The 24,470-nt window shown below is 45.6% G+C and overlaps 1 protein-coding gene across 1 annotated transcript; it reads right to left on the reverse strand.

The window, feature by feature from the left end:
• Window positions 1–6,824: 6,824 nt before the first annotated feature.
• LOC129386595 (uncharacterized) lies at window positions 6,825–21,467 on the reverse strand. The gene is made up of 4 exons (XM_072287564.1): window positions 21,051–21,467; window positions 19,113–19,189; window positions 10,877–11,003; window positions 6,825–8,591 (listed from the first exon to the last, which is right to left on the reverse strand). Exons 1-4 carry the CDS (start codon window positions 21,170–21,172, stop codon window positions 7,865–7,867), a joined length of 1,053 nt encoding a protein of 350 aa, XP_072143665.1. The 5' UTR covers window positions 21,173–21,467; the 3' UTR covers window positions 6,825–7,864.
• Window positions 21,468–24,470: the final 3,003 nt, after the last annotated feature.

Raw genomic sequence — 24,470 nt, forward strand, 5'->3', positions numbered from 1 at the left:
ATACGATGATACGAAGATACGATGAATGCGAATCTCCAATTGAACGATGTGCTGAATGGTCCTTCGAGTTACGCACTCCTCGCTGGAAGGCGAGTACGTTAAGACGCTTGGCCGACGCCTCCCAGATAGCCCAAGACCGAAGCACTTCGTTCCGGGAGGTCATCTTACCTCACCCGACTGCCATAGAATCTAAAGTGGACGCCATCTTGTAAGCACCAGTAATTTTGACTTCCCCGCATTAGTAACGCCGGTCTTGGCAATGAACATTAAATAAAAGTAGTCTGATGTCACAATGCAGAGTGCACAGGCCTGTTACCTAGGAGGCGCTGGTATAACCCAGTAGGTAAGACAGTCGGCTTCGGAGCTTGGAGTCATACTTTCGGAACATTGCCTTTTTTCCTGCGATTTCCGAGGCGAAGGTAGGACGCAGGCGAGAGCCTGACGTCGGAAAACGCAGGTATCCGAGAACGAGAGTCACGTGGCGTCGTGGCGATGTCCTCGCCCCTCACGCAACACCTGGTGTGGCAGCGCGGCAAGTGTTGCCTTCACCCGCTCTGCTCCTCTAGGCGCCCACGTGACGTGATGCCGCAGCAAATGGGAATATAGGTGTCATTTCGCTGCTACAGACGCCGTTTATTTTGGTCAATGGGCCATTTCATGCTTTCGAATCAATATGCGACCAATCCTCTGAAACTAGGTCTAACATATCCACATGCGGAAAAGAGGCGTGTTGCTGCATTGAAGTAAATGTTACTGGGATGTGCTCGTTTCTAAAAGAATGTGGCAACATTCCGTTCCAAGATGGGGAGAAGCGTGACTCAGGATCAGGTAGTCAAGGAAAAGATAGGGTTCCCATATCCTTGTATTTTGTTTAAATAGGCGGCAGCCTCCCAGCACGGAGTCCAACTAGGGGACGCTGCATTCAGTACTTATCATGTAACAATTAAGGCATACGCGAGCCGTACAATTGTACTGTAACTCGAATATTTTACCCTAGACTGGGCACACTGCAGAATAGTAAACTAAGGCGCCTGAGAAATAGAGAGCCATTGGGAAGAGAGGAGATAAGAGAAGAGAAACGAAAAACGAAAAAAACAGACAGCAATCAAAGAGCAGGACAGGGAAAGGCGACCGCTGAATTTTCACGGATTGGTCAGTCCAGAGCATACGTGAGGCCCAACACAAGAGCGCGTGATGGCTCCACCCACGGTCCTTAAAAAGCCTTGGCATAATGCATGGGCTCCACTGTACTCAGCGACTTTCTCATGCACACGACTAAAGGCCGTTTCACATGGCGCGATTGGTGCGCAAGAAGTAGTTTTGCCGCGAACGTCACAAAGTGATTTTTGCTGACACCTCTCACACGCGAGATTTCCGTCGCAGCGATGCGCAAGGTTGCCCCATTATCTTCGAGTATCAATGCCTGCATCGTTAAACAAAAACAAGGAAACTAGTCAAATATTCTAATTGTTCTATTATTTTTATTCGATAACAGAATAAGTACGCAATTTTTTAACGTTTGAAAGCGTTGAGACTTCACGACAGCTTGCCGATGCGGAGAGTGAAAAGCTGCCCAACACCCCAAGTATGAGCGTGCGGCTTTTGCGGCTTCGGTGGAGTGGTTCCGGTAAGTACATTAAAGTTTCGTTGTTACTATGGAAGCCACAACTTCTTTGCGGGGAGAGTACTTGCTTTTGCAGAAGATCAAGCAACAATTGAGGGTGCACGTATAACCAGCTGGCACAATTTCCAGCGATGAAGAGGTTGATGACGCTGGCGATCAGGTGGGTACATGCAAGCGGCATCTTTCTACCGACCTGGATAGCGTGCAGCTTATCCTTTTAAACCAATTGTGCAAGCGGAAGAAAAAAAAATTTCTGAAGTTCCTAAGCAGCAGACGCTGGTGGGTACGCCTCATTAAAACGTAACTAAATCTGGCGCGCGACATTGCTCCACAGAGCTACCAACGCGCGGTGCAACAGGGAAGCGCCAATTTTGACGGCGCTTTGTTTCGTAACACACTGCGCCTCCCACACCGCGCAGATCGCTGCAACTCAGCGACGGCAGGACGAACTTGGAATCTAGTCGTAGAGAGCCCACGACCTTGTGGCGGTCGCTGAGTGACGGAATTGGCTGTGTCGCTGATTGTAAATCGCGCCATGTGAAACAGCTTTACGCCGCGCATGATGAGACACCGAAGGGTCCAATCCCCACGTCCTGGAGTCATTGGTGGCACCGCACACCAAACACCTGCTGACGCGTAAGCAACTGCGGGGTCAACTGTGTGCAAATGACACCGTCATGTACACATTGAAAAGGACAATAAAATGTCAGGTTAAATTTATGAGGCAGTTAAACTAGTTGTCGAATACACTCTAAAAAGTTTACACCCTCTGCGGCGCATATCTGCAACACAGCAATAATAGTCATCTGACTTGCTTGCATTTCCTTTCTTTAAAACTTCGCGCCGGCTACTTCCCTATCGGTAATGGTATGTCACGCTGATAACGCGCATGCCGTTCATTACTGGGAAGTACCGGGCTCGCTGTGTTAAAGAAAGTAAATGCGGACAAGACAGATGACTTTTATTGTTGTGTGGCAAGATACGACTCAACGGGTGTAAATTTTCTTAGAGTGTAGCATGGGATGCGACGACCTAATGCCCGTTGGCGCAACTATTCATAATTCCAGCTTCCTAAGATGTCCTGGGGCAACGCTCCAATTTGCGCTCGATATACATGATTCGCTGAGGAACGAAACTGCGCATCTTTTGGCTCATTCTTTTTAGACCTCAATGTATTTTGCACACATGCGGAATCGCCACAGTTTTAGTCTTTGGGTACTACGGGACGGTCAGCTAATAGCCTTCTTAGCTTATTGCACACAACGGCAAAGCACATGTCGGAGAGCACACGCTTCCTTTTAGTTTACGACTCTACTTGCTTTATGGATTTGTTCTTTAAACCATCTTTTTGGGGTGCTTTCTAATAACCAAGCTGGTGAGGCCCATTCAGCAGGCATTGGTTGCTGCTCTAATTATTTTTGAGTGCTTTGATTAGCACAGAAACATGCACTTCCGCGATCACAGACAGTATTACAAGAATAAGTGGGCTCGGCGCATATAGAAATCCAGATACAGCTTTTATTTTTGTTGGCAAGTTGGTTTGGAGGCTCCAACCTATACTGTTCTTCCTAAGAGGCGTCATAAAGTCAAGCATTCGGGAAGAATTATGTTGTCTCTTACACTCTTGTAATTTAAAAGCGATAAATATTCCTCTAACACACAACAACGGCCCTACATCGCGGCAACTCCCGAACTCCAGCTCGCAGCAATTCTCCGATTGGTCTTTCCGTGCTTTGGTCTATTCGGTATTAACACGATTTCTGGGGGGCAATCTTTAAGTAGTCAGTTATGCATTCCTCTCGGTTAGGATCCACTGCATTTCCTCGTATATATTGTCACGGCTCACTTGAGACAAGAGCGGAGAGCGGTATTTAATCGAGACAATTAGGACAAGCGCTGAGTTCACGCTTCTTCTCTAGCACCTCGCTTGCACACTCGAGGTCGTCGTCTTCGTCTTCAGCGTGGTTGAGGCACAGATAATGTCGCGGTATTTGCCCCCCTACAGAAGGAGCATCGTTCCGATGCTCGGCGGGTAGCATGCGGTGATCAGCGAACCAGAGAGCGTCCATGTCATTGAGAAAAATAAGGTTTCATGCGCACCACGTGCACTGACTCAGGCAGGTCGTGACGGCACCTCGAGCAGGATGGGCTGTCAGGAACGGCTTCATAGTTGATGTCGCTAGGGCGTCGTAGAACCCTGTATGGAGCGAAGTATCGGCGCAGAAGTTTCTCCACGAGGCCTCGGCGGCGTACTGTAGCTCAAACCCACACTCTGTTGCCGGGCTGGTAGACGGCGCGTCGATGGCGTTGATTGTATCGTTGGGCATACGGGACTTGCTGGCTAGTTATGCGAACGCGCGCAGGCTGTCTTGCTTCCTCAGCGCGCTCTGTAAAATCTACAGCGTCAGTCTCGGAATCACTGAAATCATGAAGATTCATAGCATCCAGCATTGTAGTCACTTCTCGACCGTGGAGGATAGTGAATGACGTCATTCTTGTTTTTTGCCGAGCCATATTATAAGCAAACGATACGTAGGGCAATATTTGGTCCCAGCTCTTGTGTTTGACATCGACATACATGCACAGCATGTCTGCGAGAGGCATGTTGAGGCGCTCCGTAAGTCCATTGCGTTGCGACTGATAGGCTTTGTCCTTTCTGAGTGCCATGCCACTGAGGGTGAGTACAGTTCGCGAATGTTTAGCCGTGAACGCAGTTCCTCTGTTGGTTACGATGACCGCTGGAGCAATGTGCCTCAAGGCGACGTTTTCGATAAAGAACTGGGCGGCCTCGGCTGCTGTGCTGCTCGGAAGTGTCTTGGTTTCAGCATATCGCGTCAGGTAATCTGTCGCAACTATGATCCACTTATTTCCAGCAGGAGACATTGAGAATGGGCCCAAAAGGTCCATCCCAATTTGTGCAAACGGCGTTTCTGGCACTCGAACGAGATGCAATAGTCCGGCAGGTTTCCTAGGTGGGACTTCTCGTCGCTGACAGTCAAGGCACGTTCGAACATAGTGCTTTACCTGTGCTGCCAGCCGTGGCCAGTAATACTGCTCTTTGAGCCTGGCTAGTTCTTATGTGTAGCCTAGGTGGCCTGATTTAGCTTCATCGTGACAGGCCTGCAAGATTTCATTCCGGAGTTTTAGGGAGGACTAATAGATATCTCTTCCTTGTTGAAGAGAAGTTCCTCCTAAAAAGAGCACTGTTGCGTATGCAGAATGATGACAGGTGCCTTGAGAACAATCCAGGCTTGTTTGTGGTGCGGACTTCTAAAAAACTCAATTAGTGAAGCGAGCACCTGGTCCGCTTGCTGTAGTTGAGAGGTGGTGGCCGCATCAGCAACTCCGAAAAAGCCTGCAGATTCGTCATCATCTTCATCTTCACCCGACGACTCGATCGGCGTTCTGGAAAGACAGTCAGCGTCTAAGTACTGCCGTCCCGATTTTTAGACCACTGTCATGTACTCTTGAAGCCGTAGGCTCTAGCTCGCCAAACGTGCACATGGACCTTTCATGTTGGTCAACCAACAGAGAGAATGGTGGTCACGTACTTGAAATGGGCGGCCGTATATGTACGGGCAGAACTTGGTAACTGCCCATACTACAGCCAAGCATTCCTTCTCTGTGGTGGGGAAGTTCAACTCGGCACGTAACACTATTCTACTCGTGTTAGCGATGATTCGGTCAGTGCCGTCTTGCCGCTCAACAAGGACGGCGCCTTGACAGACGTTGCCGGAATCGGTGTGGATCACTGTCGGCGCATCCACATCAAAGTGGGCAAGAACTGGCGGAGATTGCAGACAGGGCTGCAACTCGTTAAATGCTGCCTGCTGCTCCTCGTTCCACACAAACGTGACATCTCTGGTTAGGCAGGTGAGCGGCGTGGCAATGCTTGCAAAACCCGCAATAAATCGCCGGTGATATGAATATAGGCCCAGGAAGCTTCTGACTGCCTTCTTTTCTGTAGGCCTTGAAAACTTTGCGACAGCTGAGATTTTCTGAGGATCAGGTCTGACACCTGTGTGACTTACAATGTTACCTAATAATTGTAGCTCTTCGTAGCCAAAGTGGCACTTTCATCTTTTAAGGTAAGCGCAGCGGACCGTATGGCTTGAAGAACTGACCGTAGCCGTCCGAGATGTTCATCAAATGTGGCGGAATAAACAGTGACATCGTCTAGGTAGACTAAGGAAGTCTTCAACTTAAGCCCTGACCGAACAGTATCCATTAGTCCTTGGGACGTTGCTGGGGCGGAGCACAAACCAAAAGGGAGAACATTGAATTCATAGAGCCCATTAGGTATTACAACAGCAGTCTTTTCGGGATCCCGCTCATCGACCTCTATTTGCCAGTATCCACTTTTAAAGTCCGTCGATGAGTAGTAACTTGCATGCCTTAGCCTGTCGAGTGAATCGTCTATGCGTGGTAAGGGATACACACCTTTTTTCGTAACCCGATAGAGCTTGCGATAACCGATACAAAACCGCAGGCTACCATCCTTCTTAACGAGTACCACGGGCGGTGCCCAAGGGCTTTTTGACGGCTCGATGATATCTTCTAGCATTTTCTTGACTTGCTGCTCTATTGCTTCACGCTCTTTCTCAGCCACGCGATACGGATGCTGTCGCATGGGTATTGCTGTTTCCTTCATAATGATGCGGTGTTTCGTCCGTGGTGTTTGACGCACTCGGGACGTTGTTAGAAGCAGTCCTTAAAATCGTCAAGCATTTTCCTGAGGCTGTTTCTGGGGCATCGTGTCGGTGGTCGATTCCTCTTTTACAGAAAAGCATCCCACAGCAGTGCCGTTGCTGATGTCTCGGCGTTCATTGGTGAAATCTGTCACAAGTACCTATGTGCGACCACCGATTAGGCTAACGATACCCCGAGCGATGGCAACATCCTGATGGAACAGAGGTGCAGGTAATTGTTCGGCTACACCGTCCTTGTTAAACTGACGGAGACTATTAAACTGACACAACTGACGGAGACAAGAGTGCATGATAGTGGGGGTATGCAGACGTCGTCGTCGACGACACGCAACAATGCACGCTGACACTCTTCGACGTGGCTCGTGTCTGTACTAGTTGACAAAGCTATCTCGCCGTCCCGTATTTTAACCACAGCGCCGTACTCCCGCAAGAAGTCCATTCCAAAGATGAATGATCTGCAGCACTCTTTTAAGATAATGAAATTGCCGTCATCTTGCACGGAAACTTTTGTCACATCGGGCTAAAAGATTTTACAGCTGCAACTAGATAGCAGTCCGGCGGAAAACAAACTTCCGAAGTTGATAAAAAGGTATCTATGAAACTTCAGGCGTTTCGCCACAATAAAACATAACTAAAAGTTTTCCTCGTGGGAGAGAATATCATATTGTGAATCTCCAAATGATGTGAATCTAATACAGTCTCACTACTATCATCAGCTTATTTTATGGTATAGAACAAACATCTGTGGTATGAATATACCCGCTAACAGTCAATGCATTGAACGAAATTTCAAGCAATTAATTTTCATGCGCGTACAATGTAGTTATGCATTGCCGTAAAAACATTTGCGAGTGTTGTCTCTCGAAGGCAACTTCGCCGTTGGACATCATATAATGGCAGGAATTACGTTTTAGTTGATTAGAATACAGTTCCTATTTTCTCATACGTTTGCTACTGATGAGACATATTATGTACTGTTTAGGCTGAAAAATCACTACGAACATGGTTTATTAAAGCTTGTTTGCTTGTACACTGTAAGCAGAACTGCACAAGAAGTTTATCTAAACAAATGGGAGTCAAGGAACTTTTGTCAACATTTCAGCACACTAGTTACAGAAAACAATCTTGCAGCCCATTAGGGTTTGTCTTGAAGTCAGTCTGATAAAGCAACGTTGCCCAACAATATAGTTCATGCAACAGTGAGCGCTGGCCAGGACCTGCCGTATTTTTCGACATTGAAGCACCCCAAATACTTCTGGCAACGAGGTCTTGTCGCGCAATTTCGAAAAACCAGACGGCAACGTTCACATCTTGCATTACTTCTGGCACACATGCCTATCGCATGTTTCTTGGTCTTCAAATCGACATCCGCACAGCGTACAATCATATGGTGTTTTATCCATGTGCCTTGTTCGGCAGTTACGAAGGAGATTTGAATTGTTCTGAAAGTATCGATCACAGATTTCAAAACGAAAGCGCCGTTTCCATATTGCGAGTCTACTTGCCTCTGGAGATTATACTTCTTTTTGAATTATTTAGCACATTTTTGGGATACATGACCGTTCTCTGCGGCGTGAGCGGCCTCGTGTTCACGGAGATGCGCCGCCTGCCTGAATGATTTACCGCATGCTTTACAAATGTAGGGATTCTCACCTGTGTGCGTGCGCTTGTGGTAATCTAGATGACTAGACTGCCGGAACGATTTATGACATACTTGGCACTTGTAGGGTCTCTCGCCTGTATGAGTGCGCTTATGGTCATCTAGATGACTAGACAGCCGGAACGATTTAGTACATATTTGGCATTTGTGGGGTCTCTCGTCTGTATGCGTGCGCATATGGTCATCTAGGTGACTAGACTGCCGGAATGAGTTTTCACATATTTTGCATTTGTAGGGTCTCTCGCCTGTGTGCGTGCGCTTATGATTATTTAGGTGATTAGACTGCCGGAACAATTTTTTACATATTTTGCATTTGTAGGGTCTCTCGTCTGTGTGCGTGCGGTAATGTTCAGCTAGGTGATGTGCCCGGTGGAACTGTTTACCACAAGTTTTGCATTTGTATTTGTCAGTACGGTTCCGGCAATGATCTACAAACTTCGACATTTTCACAGACGATTGAGCACATGCTTTGCAAATGTTGGCTGTGTCATCCGCGTGTTCCTCGGCGTGCCCGTGTAAGGCGTCCCATCTGCTCCAAACATTGCCACATGCACCACAAAGCTCTCGCTGTTCCCTTCCTCTGGTTCCGGGAGCATTCCTGCAAGGGCACAGTGAAAGGAGCTCAAAACGACCGACTCTTGCTACTGGAGGACAAAAACACACCTTCCAATAGAGAGGTTGACAAAAAAATGTTGCGTTAATGATAAGGCGACTTTCTGAACCTTAGCGCTACTTGCTACATTTAATCCTTGCGCTCGATTGGGGATCTAGTTGGGCGTAAATTGAACACTGCAGCCTTTGATGGTCTGTGTGGCTGAACTTGAAAATAAGAGCGACCCGTACCCGTCTCACATAGGCTATACACAATGTAATGATTAAAGCGGGGTTTTGGTATTTCTTGCTACTCGAACGGAGAAGAAATCCCTGTTAGTGGTGGTTGAGATAAGCAATTTAGCCGATGTAAACACGATTATATTTTTGTCGCTCGGCACTAGATCCGCTTTTCCGCGGGTATTAGCCATTGCAATTAGCCGCTTGATGCTCTTGCTTTACGAAATAGAAATGGCGCAAAAGCGAACTATTCGTTTATTTATGGCACGTGTAGCTGGACTGACTCCCCATCGCACATCATTAGGGTTAACTCAAGCCCTACATATCGAATGCGAAGAAAAACGTCCGGGCTCAAGTTTTCCCGTAGTGTTTGTATGAAGTCATTTAACATCTTACTCGCATTCGAACTGCACACCGTTCCTGCGGAAGGCCGAGCAAACCACTCACACACCTCATATACTTACCCTAGGCAACAAGCACAGATACGCCAAATACTTGGGTTTTTTCATGTACAATGGATGAAATATGCTTCCGAAGTTAGTATTTTTTGTTTTTCTCGGTTAGGTAATGAACGCTGCAAGCGTTCATTTAAGGCACTGCTGGTGCGACACATTTTCAACCGTTTAGTGAAGAAAAATAGAACGGGCTGTAGGAGCAGAGACAGTGTATACAGTGTATGACTTTTGTACAGCCTGTTGCTGTACAGAAGTCTACGCTGTACAAAATGTCTACGCCAAGCACTAGATGAACATTGGTCACTGTTGATGCGGTAATTTGCTTTTTACTTGTATACTTGTATTTATTCTTGTTGCGGTCGTTCACATGGCTCACGCAATGTTATGGTTTGGTTCGAGTGTTAAGGTGTTACCTTCTACGTGGCTTCCAATTATGCCAGCTTGGGCGCCATCGAGACCGGATTATATAATGAAGAAATCAGAACTATCAAACAATCAAATTTCGTTTGATAGAGCCAGGTAATTTCCGGCAAATAATTCCGGCAAATAACCTTTATTTAGGTTAGCACGTGGGAAAAATGATGAAATCGCTAAACCTAAAAAGAATAGAAGCTTAGAATTTACAAAGTTAACTACATAGAAGAATATATATATCGCAGCTCTATTAGCTGCATGTCTTGGAGCATCCAAAGCGGAAATGTCCTCTATATTCATTTCCAATTTGCTAGAATTCGATGCTATTTTTCCGAGGTCTGGTGAACGATCTACCCATAAAACAGAAAATTTCAGAGAGCTGTGTAATACAGGAATTTTGAGCACTTCAAATGTGTTATATGGTGCAGTTGATTGAATCATGGCGTTTATAAAGATGTAATACTGTTACTTGAGTTTCTCAACCTTTTCCTAAGTATTTGACGAATATAAAATGCAGCTGCTTCAGTTGCGATATTGCCACATTTCTTTGAATGCTACAAGATTCAATACTTGTACACTGTTGCCAAGCACATTCATTTGATCTTTTCCAATGTACTTAGGTAGTAGATCCTTAGCTAAAGGTTTTTATTTACGCCGGCACTATATTGTCTGCACAGCAGACATGTTTGGCATTTGGGTCATCAGAACTTTTATTTCTCGTGCAAGTGCGTCAGTGCTTGCCGGAATTTTAGCCGGAATTTTACAGGAAAAGAAGAAAACCCTGTTTCATTTCATGAGCCTCGACTCTGACGAGCATCTTTCCTTCACAGTCTTTATTTCATGATGGGGAGTCGGGAAGTAGGTTACAAACCTGCTAGAGTACCGCACATTGAGGCTTGTTAACAAGTTGGAAAATCGGGCGAGCTTGTGTAGCTTCTTGTTTGCGGCATGGGATGCGAACACTGCCGTGTGGTGTCCGGTAGCGCTGTTGGAACCATGAATTATGTGAAGAGCAATCACGTCGGCCGAACGCTCAAAACTGCTGTTGCAGTAGCTGTTTCAGCCATCAGAACTAGCCCTCCCAAGGAGAAATTACCGAGTAGAGGCATGATTGTTACACGTGTAGCCATCCCTGTCGTCTCTGAGTTGCCTTTTAATGGAACTTTTGTCAATGTGCACTTACGTGGCGCCGTCTTCGCAATTGGCTGATGCTTCCTCCATGCTAGCGTGGCTTGTGCTGGGCCTCGAGTTATCGATGCCCTTGATGCACCCCAGGGGCTGGCAACTCATGCTGCCATTGTCAGTGACACCTGTATGGCATAAAAGTATAGTATTGGTGCTCATTTACCGTAGTGTCAGGGCAATTCGTGGGAAAGGGATATTCCTTGCTTATGGTGCAAGGCAAAAAGATTTTAGTGGTATAGAAACTTTACTGTTCATATGCATGCAAGAAGTTCGTGGCGATGTGGAAGACGAGCACGATCAAAATGGTGCAGTGTTGAATTCTTCTGAAGCTTATCATTTTTTACCTCAAACCGCTTGCAAAACACGACAGTGCTCGAAGTGAAAAACGACATGTCGGTCCTTTGTGCGTGAAACCCTCGACCCAATATATTTCTTGTGTCATCAAGTAAAAAGCACACTAGATGCCTCACGAAGTTCTTGCTTATTGTCCATCTATTATGAGCAGCAGTCATATCCCGACGCAGGCGACGACAATAAAGAAAGGGAGAGGGCGTATTTCTACCGAGGGATGTAAAACTTTTGTTTGACGTATGCCCTAAATTTATTGACCTATGACACACGTGCGTCATCGAAATACCTAGTCGCCTTTCAGCAACTGATTATCCGAAACCCATCTGGTGACCCGTGTAGGTGAAGTTCATAAGCACCGGCTCTAAGCACTGCAGGTTTACCATCTCATTACGAGCACTAAAACGGCTGTCCTCACCGATGTTCCTGTGTAGGCCATCAAGAGACTATAGGGAACTTTCAAAAAGATTGCTCGATGCGCATATGCTAGAATCGTATTGCAGACAGCAGATTAGCTTGGAAAAGAAATGCGGAAGTGGTAATTCACGGGCAATATCACTAAGCTACGCCAAGGAAAGCCTCAAAGCGCGGTAAAATTGTGGACTGTACGAAAAGCTAGGTTCACATCTTCCCTATAACGGCACAGAAATTGCGTAAAACTGAAAGGAAAGCACGAGAGACCTAAAAGGCGGAAATTACGGCAGAACCCTCCTCAGGAGGACCATCGACAATACTGCAAAAAGCATTAAAGCTGCAGGGACAGGCCATATGTTAGAATGCACCTTTATTTACACTATGAAGCGGGTGTGGGGCGTAGTTGGCTCAGAATTTTCGCGACATTACTACAGCCACATGCCCTAGCGTCTATGCCTTCGTACGCTACAGAAAACACTCAACGCGGATTACAAACCCGAGGAACTAAAGACTTGAGTTTCTTCTTTGAAGTTGAATAAACTACAGCGTCATAGCATAGGCATAATTTAAGGAACTCATTCTTTATTGTCTGGCATTCTCAACTTCATTAGTCGCGCCGTTGCAATTGCAGCCTTCGTCAGGCCTGAGAAAGAAGATACTGGTAGAACGAATAATGCTTGACGTATCCAAGGAAATTTAATCCAGTTAGAAAAGAGAATGTTCAATTTGGAAGGCCGGTGTTTCTGCCGACGTGCGTTTTCTAGTTAACAAAACCTTAGCATTTTAAAGTAGTGGCACACTCACTAGAAATCATTGGGTATTGTGATTGTCAATAATTCAATACGAATAATGTTTACGGTTGAGAAGGGTATAGTTGGGATATTTGGTCAGAATATATGGCAACAGAGCAAAATACTACCCAACAATGTTGTTTCGCATTGGGTTGCATTTTCATAAACTAATTAAGGCTGTTTATGCTGCGCATGTGGCTTGACACCCTTAGTATGAAATACTTAAGGGCTCCAATATAAACTGGTTTGAATGAATGAATATATGATGTTTAATGGCGCAAGGCCCAGGTTTGGCCAAAGAGCGCCAGGCTAGTGGGAATAAGTTAGCGGTGGACTGATGTGTTCTGTGAACTGAATGTGACGGGGCTGTAAAAGGCCTAAAAGAGTTGATATATATTCCATAAAATATACGCGTAGTAAAATTATGGGAATCAATATTGACGTGTACTATGAAGATTAGAATGCATAAAAAAGAATGATGCAATATATGAAGTCTGTGAGGTGCTAAAATTGTCTAGAGCACTACTGCCTCACCAGAGCCCTTGAAAGCCAAGGGCTTAGAGGCATGTGCTTTACAAAGAAAACTATCGTAGCAGCATCCTCTCGAAAGAGGATGCGCTACGAAATTAATGGGCTTGTGACATGGAGCACACCTTTCAAAAAGGCGAGGACTGCTTTGGTCTTAAAGAGTGGTTCGGCACCAAGGAACATAGCCGGATGCAAGGGAATACAATGGCTATATGCAAACGGAAAATGTTTTCTCCTGTCTCTTTTGCCTTCCCGGCACACCAGGAAGACATGGAGGACGGTCAACCGGTCGCCACATCTACCACAGGTTGGAGGCTCGTTACGGGTTAGGAGAAAGTTGTGAGTGCCAAATGTGCGTCCTATTCTCAGTCTAGTGAATAGGACATCGGTTCTTCGTATTCTCGTAGTTGGGTGCCAGGAACATAACTTCGGCTTAATTAGGTGAAGCTTATTGCTTGTTTCTGCATCCCACAAGTGTTGCCAGTGGCTTCGGAGTTTGTTTCTTAGGAAAGGCTTCATGTCTGTGGCAGGGACAGCAGCAGAACGAATGCCTTGCGATGCTATTGATTTGGCGATCTCGTCGGCAGGCACAGTTCCCTCGATTCATCTATGGCCAGGAACCCAGCATATTACTACATGTCTATGTATGTGATAGGTACATGTTACATAAGAGTGAGTAGAGTTCATTGAAGACAGGATTCGTATGCTTTTGAAAAGAAATGAGTGCTTTTACAAGACTTAACGAGTCAGTGAATATGATGGCTTTGTCGAGTTTAAGTTTATATGTTTTACTGCACACAGTACTACGTAGACTTCTGCAGTGAAGATACTTGTTATAGGGTTCAACACGTCAGATTCAGTAAAAGAGGGACCAACAGCCGCGTAGGATACGCCAGCATTTGAGTTTGATGCGTCTGTGTAAAACTCGGAGCAGGAGTACTTCAATTGAAGATCACGAAAATGCATGAAATTTCAAGCTCAGGAGCGTGCAATGTGACCTTTACAAAGGATACGTCACATTCTATCACCTGTCACTGCCAGGGCGGTAATAGCTTAACTGAAGGCATTAGGCGATGTTCGAGAAATGGGACGTCCATTTCTTCGCCAAGTTCTCTTAGATGCAGTGAGAAAGGTAATCTCATAGAGGGTCTATTACGAAAAAGTGTTTCACACGTCAAGTCGTTAACGGTTGTGAAACACGGATGTTCCTGATTTAAGCGCACTTTCAGAAAATAGGTAAACCTGATATATGTTCTCCGAAAATGGAGTGACCACTCATCGGACTCGACATACAAATTTTCAACGGGGCTTGTTCTAAATGCGCCAGTGGCCAGGTAGATTCCCAGATGGTGAACGGGGTCTAACATATTTAGCACGCTCGGGGCGGCAGACTGATATACTACGTCACCATAGTCCATTCGTGATCCAACTAGGCTCCTATAAAAATTCAACAGGCACTTCCTGTCGCTACCCCATGTTGTGTGTGATAGTATTTTAAGTACGTTGATTGTTTTTAGACATTTTGTTTTTAGACATATTATGTGTGAAATTAATGTAAGCTTGGAGTCAAGTATAACACCTAGAAATTTGTGTTCTTTGTTAAAAGGAATTTGTTGTCCGCACAGTTCTAGAAAAGGGTCTGGGACCAGGCCTCTCTTTCTTGTGAAGAGAACACAGGAACTTTTGTGGGGGCTTGATTTTAAATCCATTTTGGTCTGCCCACATGGACACCTTGTTTAGGGCCTGCTGTACCTCTCTCGGAGACTGATGTTGCAGGATTTGAAACCTATTTGTATATCGTCTACATAGACGGAATAAAAAATAGCTGGTGGTAATGATGCCCGAAGCGTGTTCATCTTTACGACAAAGAGCGTGCAGCTGAGTACTCTACCCTGGGGTACCCCAGTTTCCTGTATGAATGTGCGCGACAGTGCAGGACCTATTTTCACCCGAAATGTACGGTTCTCTAGGTAGCTCTCTATAATAGTTAACATATTGCCGCGGATGCCCATCGCCGAAAGGTCGCGCAGGATACCGTATCGCCAGGTTGTGTCGTACGCTTTTTCCATATCTAGAAACACAGATAGAAAAGATTGTATGTTCACGAAGGCATCGCGAATGCTCGCTTCGCTGCGCACGAGGTGGTCAGTTGTAGATCGCCCTTCCCGAAAACCACATTGAAATGGGTTAAGCATTTTACTGGACTCTAGGAGATGTATGAGACGGCGATTGATCATTTTTTCAAAAGCTTACAGAGGCAGCTTGTTAGCGCTGTTTGACGGTAGCTAGTGAGCAATGAAGTGTCTTTACCATGCTTCAAAACAGGGATCACAATAGCCTCCTTCCACTTTGATGGGAGATAACCAGCAGCCCAGATAGTATTGAGAAGTGTAAGTAGCGTGATTTGTGTGTCGGAGTGTAGGTGTTTAAACATATCATACATGATTCTGTCGGGGCCCGGTGCAGAGCTCCGATATGCAGACAAGGAAGCTTTAAGTTCCGCAATCGTAAAAGGACGATTATAACGATCGTTTGGGATGGATTTCCGATTCAGTGGCTTAAGTTCTTCTATTGCTTTATGCTTAAGAAAGTTCTCCGAATACTGAGTGGAGCTAGACACGCGCTTGAAGTGTTCACCAAGCGCATCAGCCTGGTCTTCCAACTTGTTTCCTGCATTATCAACAAGGGGCAATGGCTGAAATTGTGTTCCCTTTAGCCTCCCCAGCCCGTTCCATACTTTTGCCTCCTGTGTGTAGGAGTTAATGCCGGACAAGAGTCTCTTCCAGCTTGTCTTCTTTGCCTGCCTTCGCGTCCGCCTTCCCTGCGATTTAATGTTTTTAAATTCCATCAGATTTTCTCCAGTGGGGTATCGGCGCAGTATGCCCCACGCTTTATTTTGTTTTTTCCACGCCTCCTTGCATTCCTCATTCCACCATAGAACTCGTCTTTTGGATGAGGTACCCCTTGATTGTGGGATAAAGTTATTCGCTGCCTCGATGATAAAAGCGGTAAAATACACTACCGCGTCGTCAATAGTAAAATCGGCGATAAAATCTCGTGATAGGTAGGTCGATTCCTTAAAATGCTCCCAGTCGGCAGAAGCCAGCTTCCACCGAGGCGTATATGAAGGGCATTGATGTTCTTCAATTAAGTTTAAAAGTATTGGAAAATGGTCACTTCCATATGGATTTTTAATAACACTTCACTCTAGGTAAGGGAAAAGATCTGCGGAGCCGATAGATAGGTCTATGGAAGAGTGGGAGTGGTGATACATATTATAATAAGTCTGTTCCTTTTTTTTGAAGAGGCATGTTCCCGTGTTTACCAAGAAGTTTTCTACTAACCGACCTCTCGCCTCGCATCGGGAGTCTCCCCACATCGTGTGGTGAGCATTAAGATCTCCCACAAGTATGTAAGGTTCGGGAAGTTGGATAATAAGGTTGTAAAAGTGTTTTTTTTAGAAGATGGTTCGGGGGAATATAAATAGAACAGACAGTGATTAATTTATTAAAGAGAATGGCCCGAACTGCCACTGCCCCAAGGGTCGTCTGAAGGGCGACGTGTCAGCAAGCTACAGACTTGTCCGCTATTATAGCTACTCCGCCAGAGGCGCTAGCCTCATCGCGGTCTCTTTGGAAGATGAAGTAATTGCGAAGAAAGTCTGTGTTCGTAGGTTTCATATGTGCCTCCTGAACACACAGCAACTTGGGATTGTGTTTGTGTAGCAGTTCTCTAATGTCATCGAGGTCATTTAGAAGTCCTCGTACATTCCACTGTAGTATTTGTGTGTCCATTATGCTATTTGTGTTTAGTGCTGTGTGTTTAAGACACGAGGGTTAGCTCACGGGCCGTTTTCAGGCGCCGTGACGGGAGTTTTGTCTCTTTTGGAGCGATCGAGAGTGCCTCGCCGCTCCTTAGGCGCTGGTGGTGCCGTCTTGCTGGTGGTTGTGTCCATTGCCTCTTGCGAAGCGCTGGACACGCGCTCTTCCGAGCGCTGTGTTTGGCGTGAAGTCCTCGGCACGTTGGAAGAGGCCTTTGAGGTCACCTGTACGGAGGTAGATGGCCCCTTCTGCGGGGTTGGCGTAGGAGCGCTAGCTACAGACGCCGGGGGGGGGGGGGGATGGCGTCACTGCCGCCTCACTGGGTGTGGGACGGTCAGTCGCCGGAGACCGTTGTGGTGCTGCCCCCTGACGCGCCACCTCGGCAAATGTGTTCTTAGGCAGGTATGCCACCCGCCTACGTGCCTCGTTGAACGATATATTTTCTTTCACTTTGATCGTGACAATTTCTTTTTCTTTTTTCCAAGACGGGCACGACCGTGAGTTCGCGGCGTGCTCTCCATCACAGTTTACACAATGCAAAGAGTTCTCGCAAGCTTTAGACGTGTGTTCACGGGCACTGCATTTCGCACGTTTGGCGGCCTCGGCAGCTCTGCGAGCTGTGGCCAAAACGTTGGCATTTGAAACATCTCAGGGGATTTGGCACATACGGTCTTACGCGGAGCTTGATGTACACGGCCTCGATTGACCCGGGCAGGACGCTTGAATTGAAGGTGAGTATTAGGTGTTTGGTCTGTATTTCTTTATTATCACGCCTCATCTTAATTCGCTTAACGTTTATGACGTTCTGCTCACTGAAGCCCTCCAGGAGCTCAGCCTCAGTCAGCTCCAAGATATCATCATCGGAGACTACGCCACGGGTGGTATTCATGGTACGATGAAGAGTTACTGTTACTTTGGCGTCACCAAAAGAAACTAGATTGGGTAGCTTTTCATATTGTTTCTGGTTGCGGAGCTCCAAGAGGAGATCGCCGCTTGCCATCCTGGATTCTTATAACCTGTACCAAAAACTTGGGTAAGAGACTTGGATACGAGGAATGGTGAGATTGTTCGCATGGGTTTGTCTGGTGTTTCGGAGTGCACTACATGGAAACGAGGAAATGTTTCTTTTTGACGGGCAAAAAATATCATAGGTGCGCTCCCTCTTGAGGGAGCGATCAGGTAATGGGGGGAAAGACGAAGCCATAAGAGATTGTAATTTCGGCAGTAACGCCAGCCACCCACCATGGAGTCCTACAAGGGGACGTTGCAGGACCTGTGAAACACAGCCTGCAAACGCCAGCTGTACATTACTACTATAACCAAATATGATATAACCTAGGTTGGTTATTCACACAAGGTTAACCCTTGCTGCCTGGAAAAATTGGAAGTAAAGAGAAGCGAGAAAAAGAAAGGAGAGATGAAAAGTGAGAGAAAGACGAAGGCTAGAGGGAGAGAGAGACAGGAAAAGGCAACTACCGATTTCCCCCGGCTGGGTCAGTCCGGGGGTGCTGTCTATGTGAAGCAGAGGCCAAAGGGGTGTGTTGCCTCCGCCGGGGGGCCTTAAAGGTCCAAACACTCAGCATCAGCTCAACCCCCAGGATCCCCCTTTCCCCAGACACGGCTAAGCCGCGCACGGCTACGCGCGGGAGGGTCCAACCCTCGTGTGCTCGGGTACGTGGTGTCGCAAAACACCAAACGCCTGCTGATGCAGACGCCCCTGCGGGCTAAACTGGTTTGAAGTGCCCCAAATGGTACGTTGTAACTTCTGTATTCGGCCGCAGCAGGATAGATCTGCTGCTCGTAACATGCTATTGGTGAGCAATTCTCACGCTCTGCCTAAAACGTGACATTACCGTTACGACCCTCCCGTAAAGACAACTGAAACGCCGCACTAATTAAATATCACACGCGGCATTCGCGTCAAAGCACTTGCTTTGTCAATAAGCGTGATCGGTTTGAGGAAAACAATATCACGGTGCTAGCAGGTCAAACTCACTTGGATTCTGCTTGGCAAATAAAATTGTAGACCAATGGTCATGCGATGATGCCATTTACGAGCGATTAATATCACTGCATGGAATGTAAACCAGCCGACCGATACAAGAACGAATCCTTTCAAAATCTTCTACTGCATAGTTATTTATGAGTTTGCATATATTTAGATACGCACAAATTTCTTAGTAAGAACAGTTATAAGCTGGTTAATGCGGGAACCGTCTTGGTGGCAGTGGGTAAGTGCATCTTTATACGTAATAAGTGTACCGCTACCATGGTAACCGTAGGGCATATTTGCCATGTTTGCGCAAAAAGTGAGTGACAATCGCCTACGTACCGTCGACGTTGCAAATTTCGTCTGTCGTGAGCGTGTGCAGCGTGTTCCTCTGGTAACGCAAGGCCTCGTCGGAAATACTGCAATTAATAAAGAATTGGTGAGGCAGTTACTAGCGGTGAGAAAAGAAAAGGTGAAATTATGTTTTATTAAAGCAAATATTTGAAAAAGAAAGACATTGTTTTGTAAATGCGCTACTCGCAATGGTTCGTTCTCATTAAATACCGACTGTGCTGGCTGGCATAGGACGAACAGCACAGTCGGCGCAATACATGGTGCAGAGCGCTCATCCACCATAGACGAAACGGCGCCTTGACTTGCACGAATACTGTCAGTTTCACTCTTAAAGTACTTACAAGGTGTTCTATATAGTTTGCTACACAAAATTCTTGGTCCACTTCCTACACTGACAGAATCCTAAGAATAATTTCGGAATAAAGTATTTTTTAAGCATGGCACATGTTTTTCATCATCTCTAAAACACGTTGAAATATAACAATGTCACTGTGCAGATGGTTTCTGTAAGTATGACGGACACCTGCGCTAATATTAGAATAATTAGTATTGGTGCCTCCCTGATGCGCTTCGTCAACGCCGTGGTGAATGTGGCGTTTTCACGCCAATTACAATCATGACTATTAGATCCGTCAGCTATGAGGAATACATCAACTTTGAGGTAATATTTGAAATCCTGGGCTCAAATGTTTTGCTCTAAGAGGTACAAGCAGATTTCTGCCTCTTAGCCAAGTATTATTCTGATACTTACGAACCAAATCACGAGTTCGAATGAAATAATGATGAACTAGAATCCAGTTCTTAAATGTTTGTTTTAAAATGTGTTAAGTTTTCTTCTATGTCACTCGCTGGAGCCTATATTATAATTCTTCGAATGAGAAAGATTATTGTGAGAACGCATGAAAAATATCCTAAGACTGATGCAGTGATTAGCACGAAAATAGCTGAAATGCGACGTGCAACTGCATGCGCTCGCAAATGGTACAGGCTACCGTAGAATCCCATGAGTTCCCACTTCTTTGTCGGTGTGGTATTAACTCACCCCAGTTTGCTATTTGAAAAAGAAAACAACGATTGAGAACTAAGTAATATAAATGTAAGCTGACAAGAAAAATAAAACAAACATACCTTCTTTGGATGCACAAACCCAAGCCGGAAAAGTGTTTTCTTGCGTACTTGTTTTCCTTAAGCAACACATTCAAACAGAAGAACAATCGTCTTAAACCGAGTTGTGGTTTCTCATGCAGGGGGTTTACTGCTCATTAATGTAAACCTTTATGCGGGCAGTACCCACTTGGTCACATTTTTTTGTTATTTGGCAAATGGCAGTCTCGTAGTGCGCTTTGACGAGTTGTCTAAAAAACACGTATGGTTCCGCTCAGAAATTCTACAGTGCGGTTAAAACTAATTCCGAGGTATTTCGTGGAAGAGGAATGACCTGATAATACGAATACCAAAGTTAGGGGGAGCGCGCATAAATTTTGACCATCGAAAGTTCTGTAACGAGCACCTAAATGCCTACTCAAGAGCCTTTTTACAGTGCGCTTTCATCGAAATAGGGCGGTGCCGTCTGGAATTGTTCGCGGGATTTCGAGCTATAGCGCTCCATCGCGTGTGAGCAGTGCAATGATTATACATCAATGAAAAATATTTTCTTCTGTAAGTATACGATAGCTTCATGTTCTGAAAAATTTTATCCTGAGTGCTAAACAGCTCACTTTGCGCTGAACATGGCAATATTTTCGCACCACCCTTGCGTCGACGCGTATTGGTCTAAGAAAACCTACGATTTCGAAGCTCAAGCTGGCTGTAGAAAGACCCGTTTAAGGTTGGTACAAATGCACAGATGTTAAAGCCTATTATATGGGTCGTATCTAAGTGTAACAATATTCAATGAAAAAAAAATGTACAAGTGGTAAAGCTCACCTGCTGTAGGCGCCCAAAGTAGATGAAGCGTCCTGGGTACCGCCACGGCTTGTACATGTTGTGCCTTTGCCCTGCATGCTTAAGTCACGAGGCGTGTATTCGTTGCTGCTTTCTTCAGCCATGCCTGATGTTTCGATGTCATATAATTGACGTGTATTGTCGACAGCGCGCTGTTGAATCACCGCGCTTGCGCCCTCAATGCCAAAAAAAAAGAACGGAAACTGATAAACCTTTTGTCACTTCGCGGTTTCGTATAAAATGATACCGCATATCCTGAAAAAACTAGACGTTTCAGTCCTGCACTAGCTTGAAACTAATGTACAAATATTTAAACGCCAGGAGAGGCGCCACGATTACCCGTGCTATCTGTCCGTCAAATCATATAAACTGAAGCTCGCTTACTACGAATAAAAGTACACATATCGGATGATATCACTGCTTCTCTTTCATGCTCCTCTCAAAGTAAAGTGCACATCTTGCTGGGAAAAAATTGTTGCTCGTGTAAGTGCTCGTGAAAGCGCAGGAGGTATACAAACTCCGATTGCTTTATGAAAATGGTTGCGGTACAAAAGTTTCCGCACTGCAAACGCGAATGAATATTGAGAACAAATCGAGGAAATTTAAGATGTATATGCATTTCGAGCTTCTTCTACATCGTGGACGCTTCAGTGGGCTATTTGCACTTGCTGTAGCTTTGCCAAGAGAAAAATACATTATACTGAGCAGCGCCAGGCGATTTCAATGGGCTAATGGTTCAGACAACCTTAATTTATTGTAGAAACTTATGCCTGTATTTATTGCGTAAGCAAGAGTGAAGAGTCTCCCCAAGAGGGTGATTGCAGCGCAAGAGCGGATGCAGCGTCAGTCTACAAACGCAATTCACTGATGTCACAATTATAGCCCACAGGTGCTCATTAGGTGATACAAACGCAGTGCAGTAACTTATTTCTTCGTGAAGACAGACAAGTGGGCTAGTTGGTACTGCAGAACTTCAGACTAAGCGCAAAAAGGCACGTAGGACAACAGAAGTGAAGCGTTGTATCTTTGCTAACATCTGTTGTCCTGCGTACCTTTCTGCGCGTTGCCTCAAATAATTTCTTTCTTGCTATTACCAGATACCAGTTTCATTTTTCGGTTTTTCATACCTTTCGGAAACGGCACACGAGACAGTGTGTAGACTTTAAAAAAAATTAAATTATAGGGTTTTACGTGCCCAAACCATTTTCTTAGTATGAGGCAAGCCGTAGTGGAGGACACCCGAAATTTCGACCACCTGGGGTTCCTTAACGTGTACCTAAATCTAAGTACACGGGTGTTGTCGCATTTCGCGCACGTCGAAATGCGGTCGCCTTGGCCGGCATACGATCCCGCGACCTTGTGCTCAGCAGCCTAACTCCATAGCCACTGAGCAACGACGGCGGGTAGTAGATACCGAAGAGGTATATGGGCTGTAAATGCGAAACGGAAGGGCATTTATTTTCGTGTTGGGTATATTCAATGCTTTCTAAGTAAATCTGTCCATAAACAATATCAAGTGCTAGGATAGCTGGACATTGCTCACGTAATTATGTAGTTCTCGTACGTAACCTTGTAACTCAATTTAGGCAACATTTCCCGCACTGCGTGAGTTTGTCTAGCTAATACTTTTGTTTGTGAAATATGTTACTTCACAAATGAATGATAACAGTGTTTCTACATGTTTTCCAGAATGTTGATGCTAGTTAAGTGTGCTAAACACAGATTATGCAAACCTAGGTGGAAAAATTATTGATTATCAAGCAAAACGCACCGCACCCAAAGTTGCCATCACGATGACCTGCCCGAATCTACAAAAATATAAAATGCGATAAACCTTCATGTTCGAAACTTTCCCCAGCTTGCGCTTCAGCCTGCCACTATGTCGGGTGCAGTGTGACTTACGTTTTTTATTAGATAAAATTGTTCGTGCTTCGGTATCGACGAAGTATGCCCAGTGGTTTGTGTTTATTTCGCGTCTTGCTGCTATCCTCATTCCCCCAGGTCAGAGGTGTTTTGCGTCTATTGTATTTCATTTATGGAACAATAACTTTTAACACGAACGCGTCAAGGGTGCGGTACGTATGACAGAAAATCCGGTGTCGGCGTCAACGTCCCGCGCCAGCATCCCCGTGAGCGCAAATTCTCGTATGGTATGGAGCATCGCACGCGCATTGCGAAGGCGTGGGATCCTTCCCCACCTGCGGTAGGTCGTTCTTTTTCATCCACTTTCAATTTCATTAATTTATCATTTCTTTAATTCAATTAGTGAGCAAAAGTTTCTGGGAAAGGTTCTGGGCGTGTGCGTATGTTTACCAGCAACAGTTGCCTTTCTTTCCTTTAACCCTTTTCTTCCTAGTCATAATATGCTCAAATATTCTGCTATCGGTACCGAATGACACGCAAACAGCGCGTGTGTTTCGGAAACGGAACACACAAGTTCAGTGTGCACCGTGTGCCAGTCATCAGCTTACAGAAGCGGACACGTCGGGCTTGACCTGAACGGTCGATGATGCTGGCCCTTCACTGCGACACTGGCTCTTGTTTCGTTTCGCTTTAATTATAGAGCTAGAAACCAAAAATCAGAGAAAGCAGAGGCGAAAATATCGCAGTATAAGGCGACGATCATCGCCCAGTGCAGCAAGACTAGATGATGGCGCCCACATTTCATTCAGCTATGATTCGGACACGGGCTCCACTTTTCGCGTTTCGTTTGCCAGAGATCGCATATCTGCAACTGAAGTAATGCGAGACCACATAGATACCTTCCACTTGGATAAGTGGTTTGTCTTTTACTATCGACTAAGGTTCCGCTAAGATGCGAGTAAATTGTGGCTATTTTCACCTTGCATTGACGGTGAGGAATACAGTAGAAAAACCGGGAGTCACGAAACCAATTCTTTATTGAGCAAAACTGTGCCCACAAAACAAGTTTCACTCGTGCTGAATGACAGAACTGAGCATATACTTCGATCGTCGGAAAACTCATCTGTCACTCAAGCACGTCGGTTATGCACCAATTTTTACTCGAACATTCCTGCGTTCTCACATGTGCTCAAGCGCCTTACAGTATGTGGAACACTATTCTCGTCACGCATTCAATCTGATTACACATGGTTACAGCAGATAAAATCAGCATGGGTGACCCCGAATGTTCCGATAAATGCAAGCCCGTCATGCGCTGTGCGATAACTTAGAATTTGTTAACCGTTGAAACGCGTACACAGACGATTAACAGTACATATGATATGGCGCCCATCTTAAAACTTATCGTCCGACTACTATGAGCACCACACGTGAGCGAAAAACAAAAGCCATAGTAAAGAAAAATAGCGAAATTACAAACTTCGTTAGCTATAGGCCTAAGCTTGACTTGACTTCACTATGGGCGTAACTTAAGGGCCT

Source organism: Dermacentor andersoni, chromosome 4 (assembly GCF_023375885.2).
Source record: "Dermacentor andersoni chromosome 4, qqDerAnde1_hic_scaffold, whole genome shotgun sequence".
NCBI classification, from domain to species: domain Eukaryota; kingdom Metazoa; phylum Arthropoda; class Arachnida; order Ixodida; family Ixodidae; genus Dermacentor; species Dermacentor andersoni.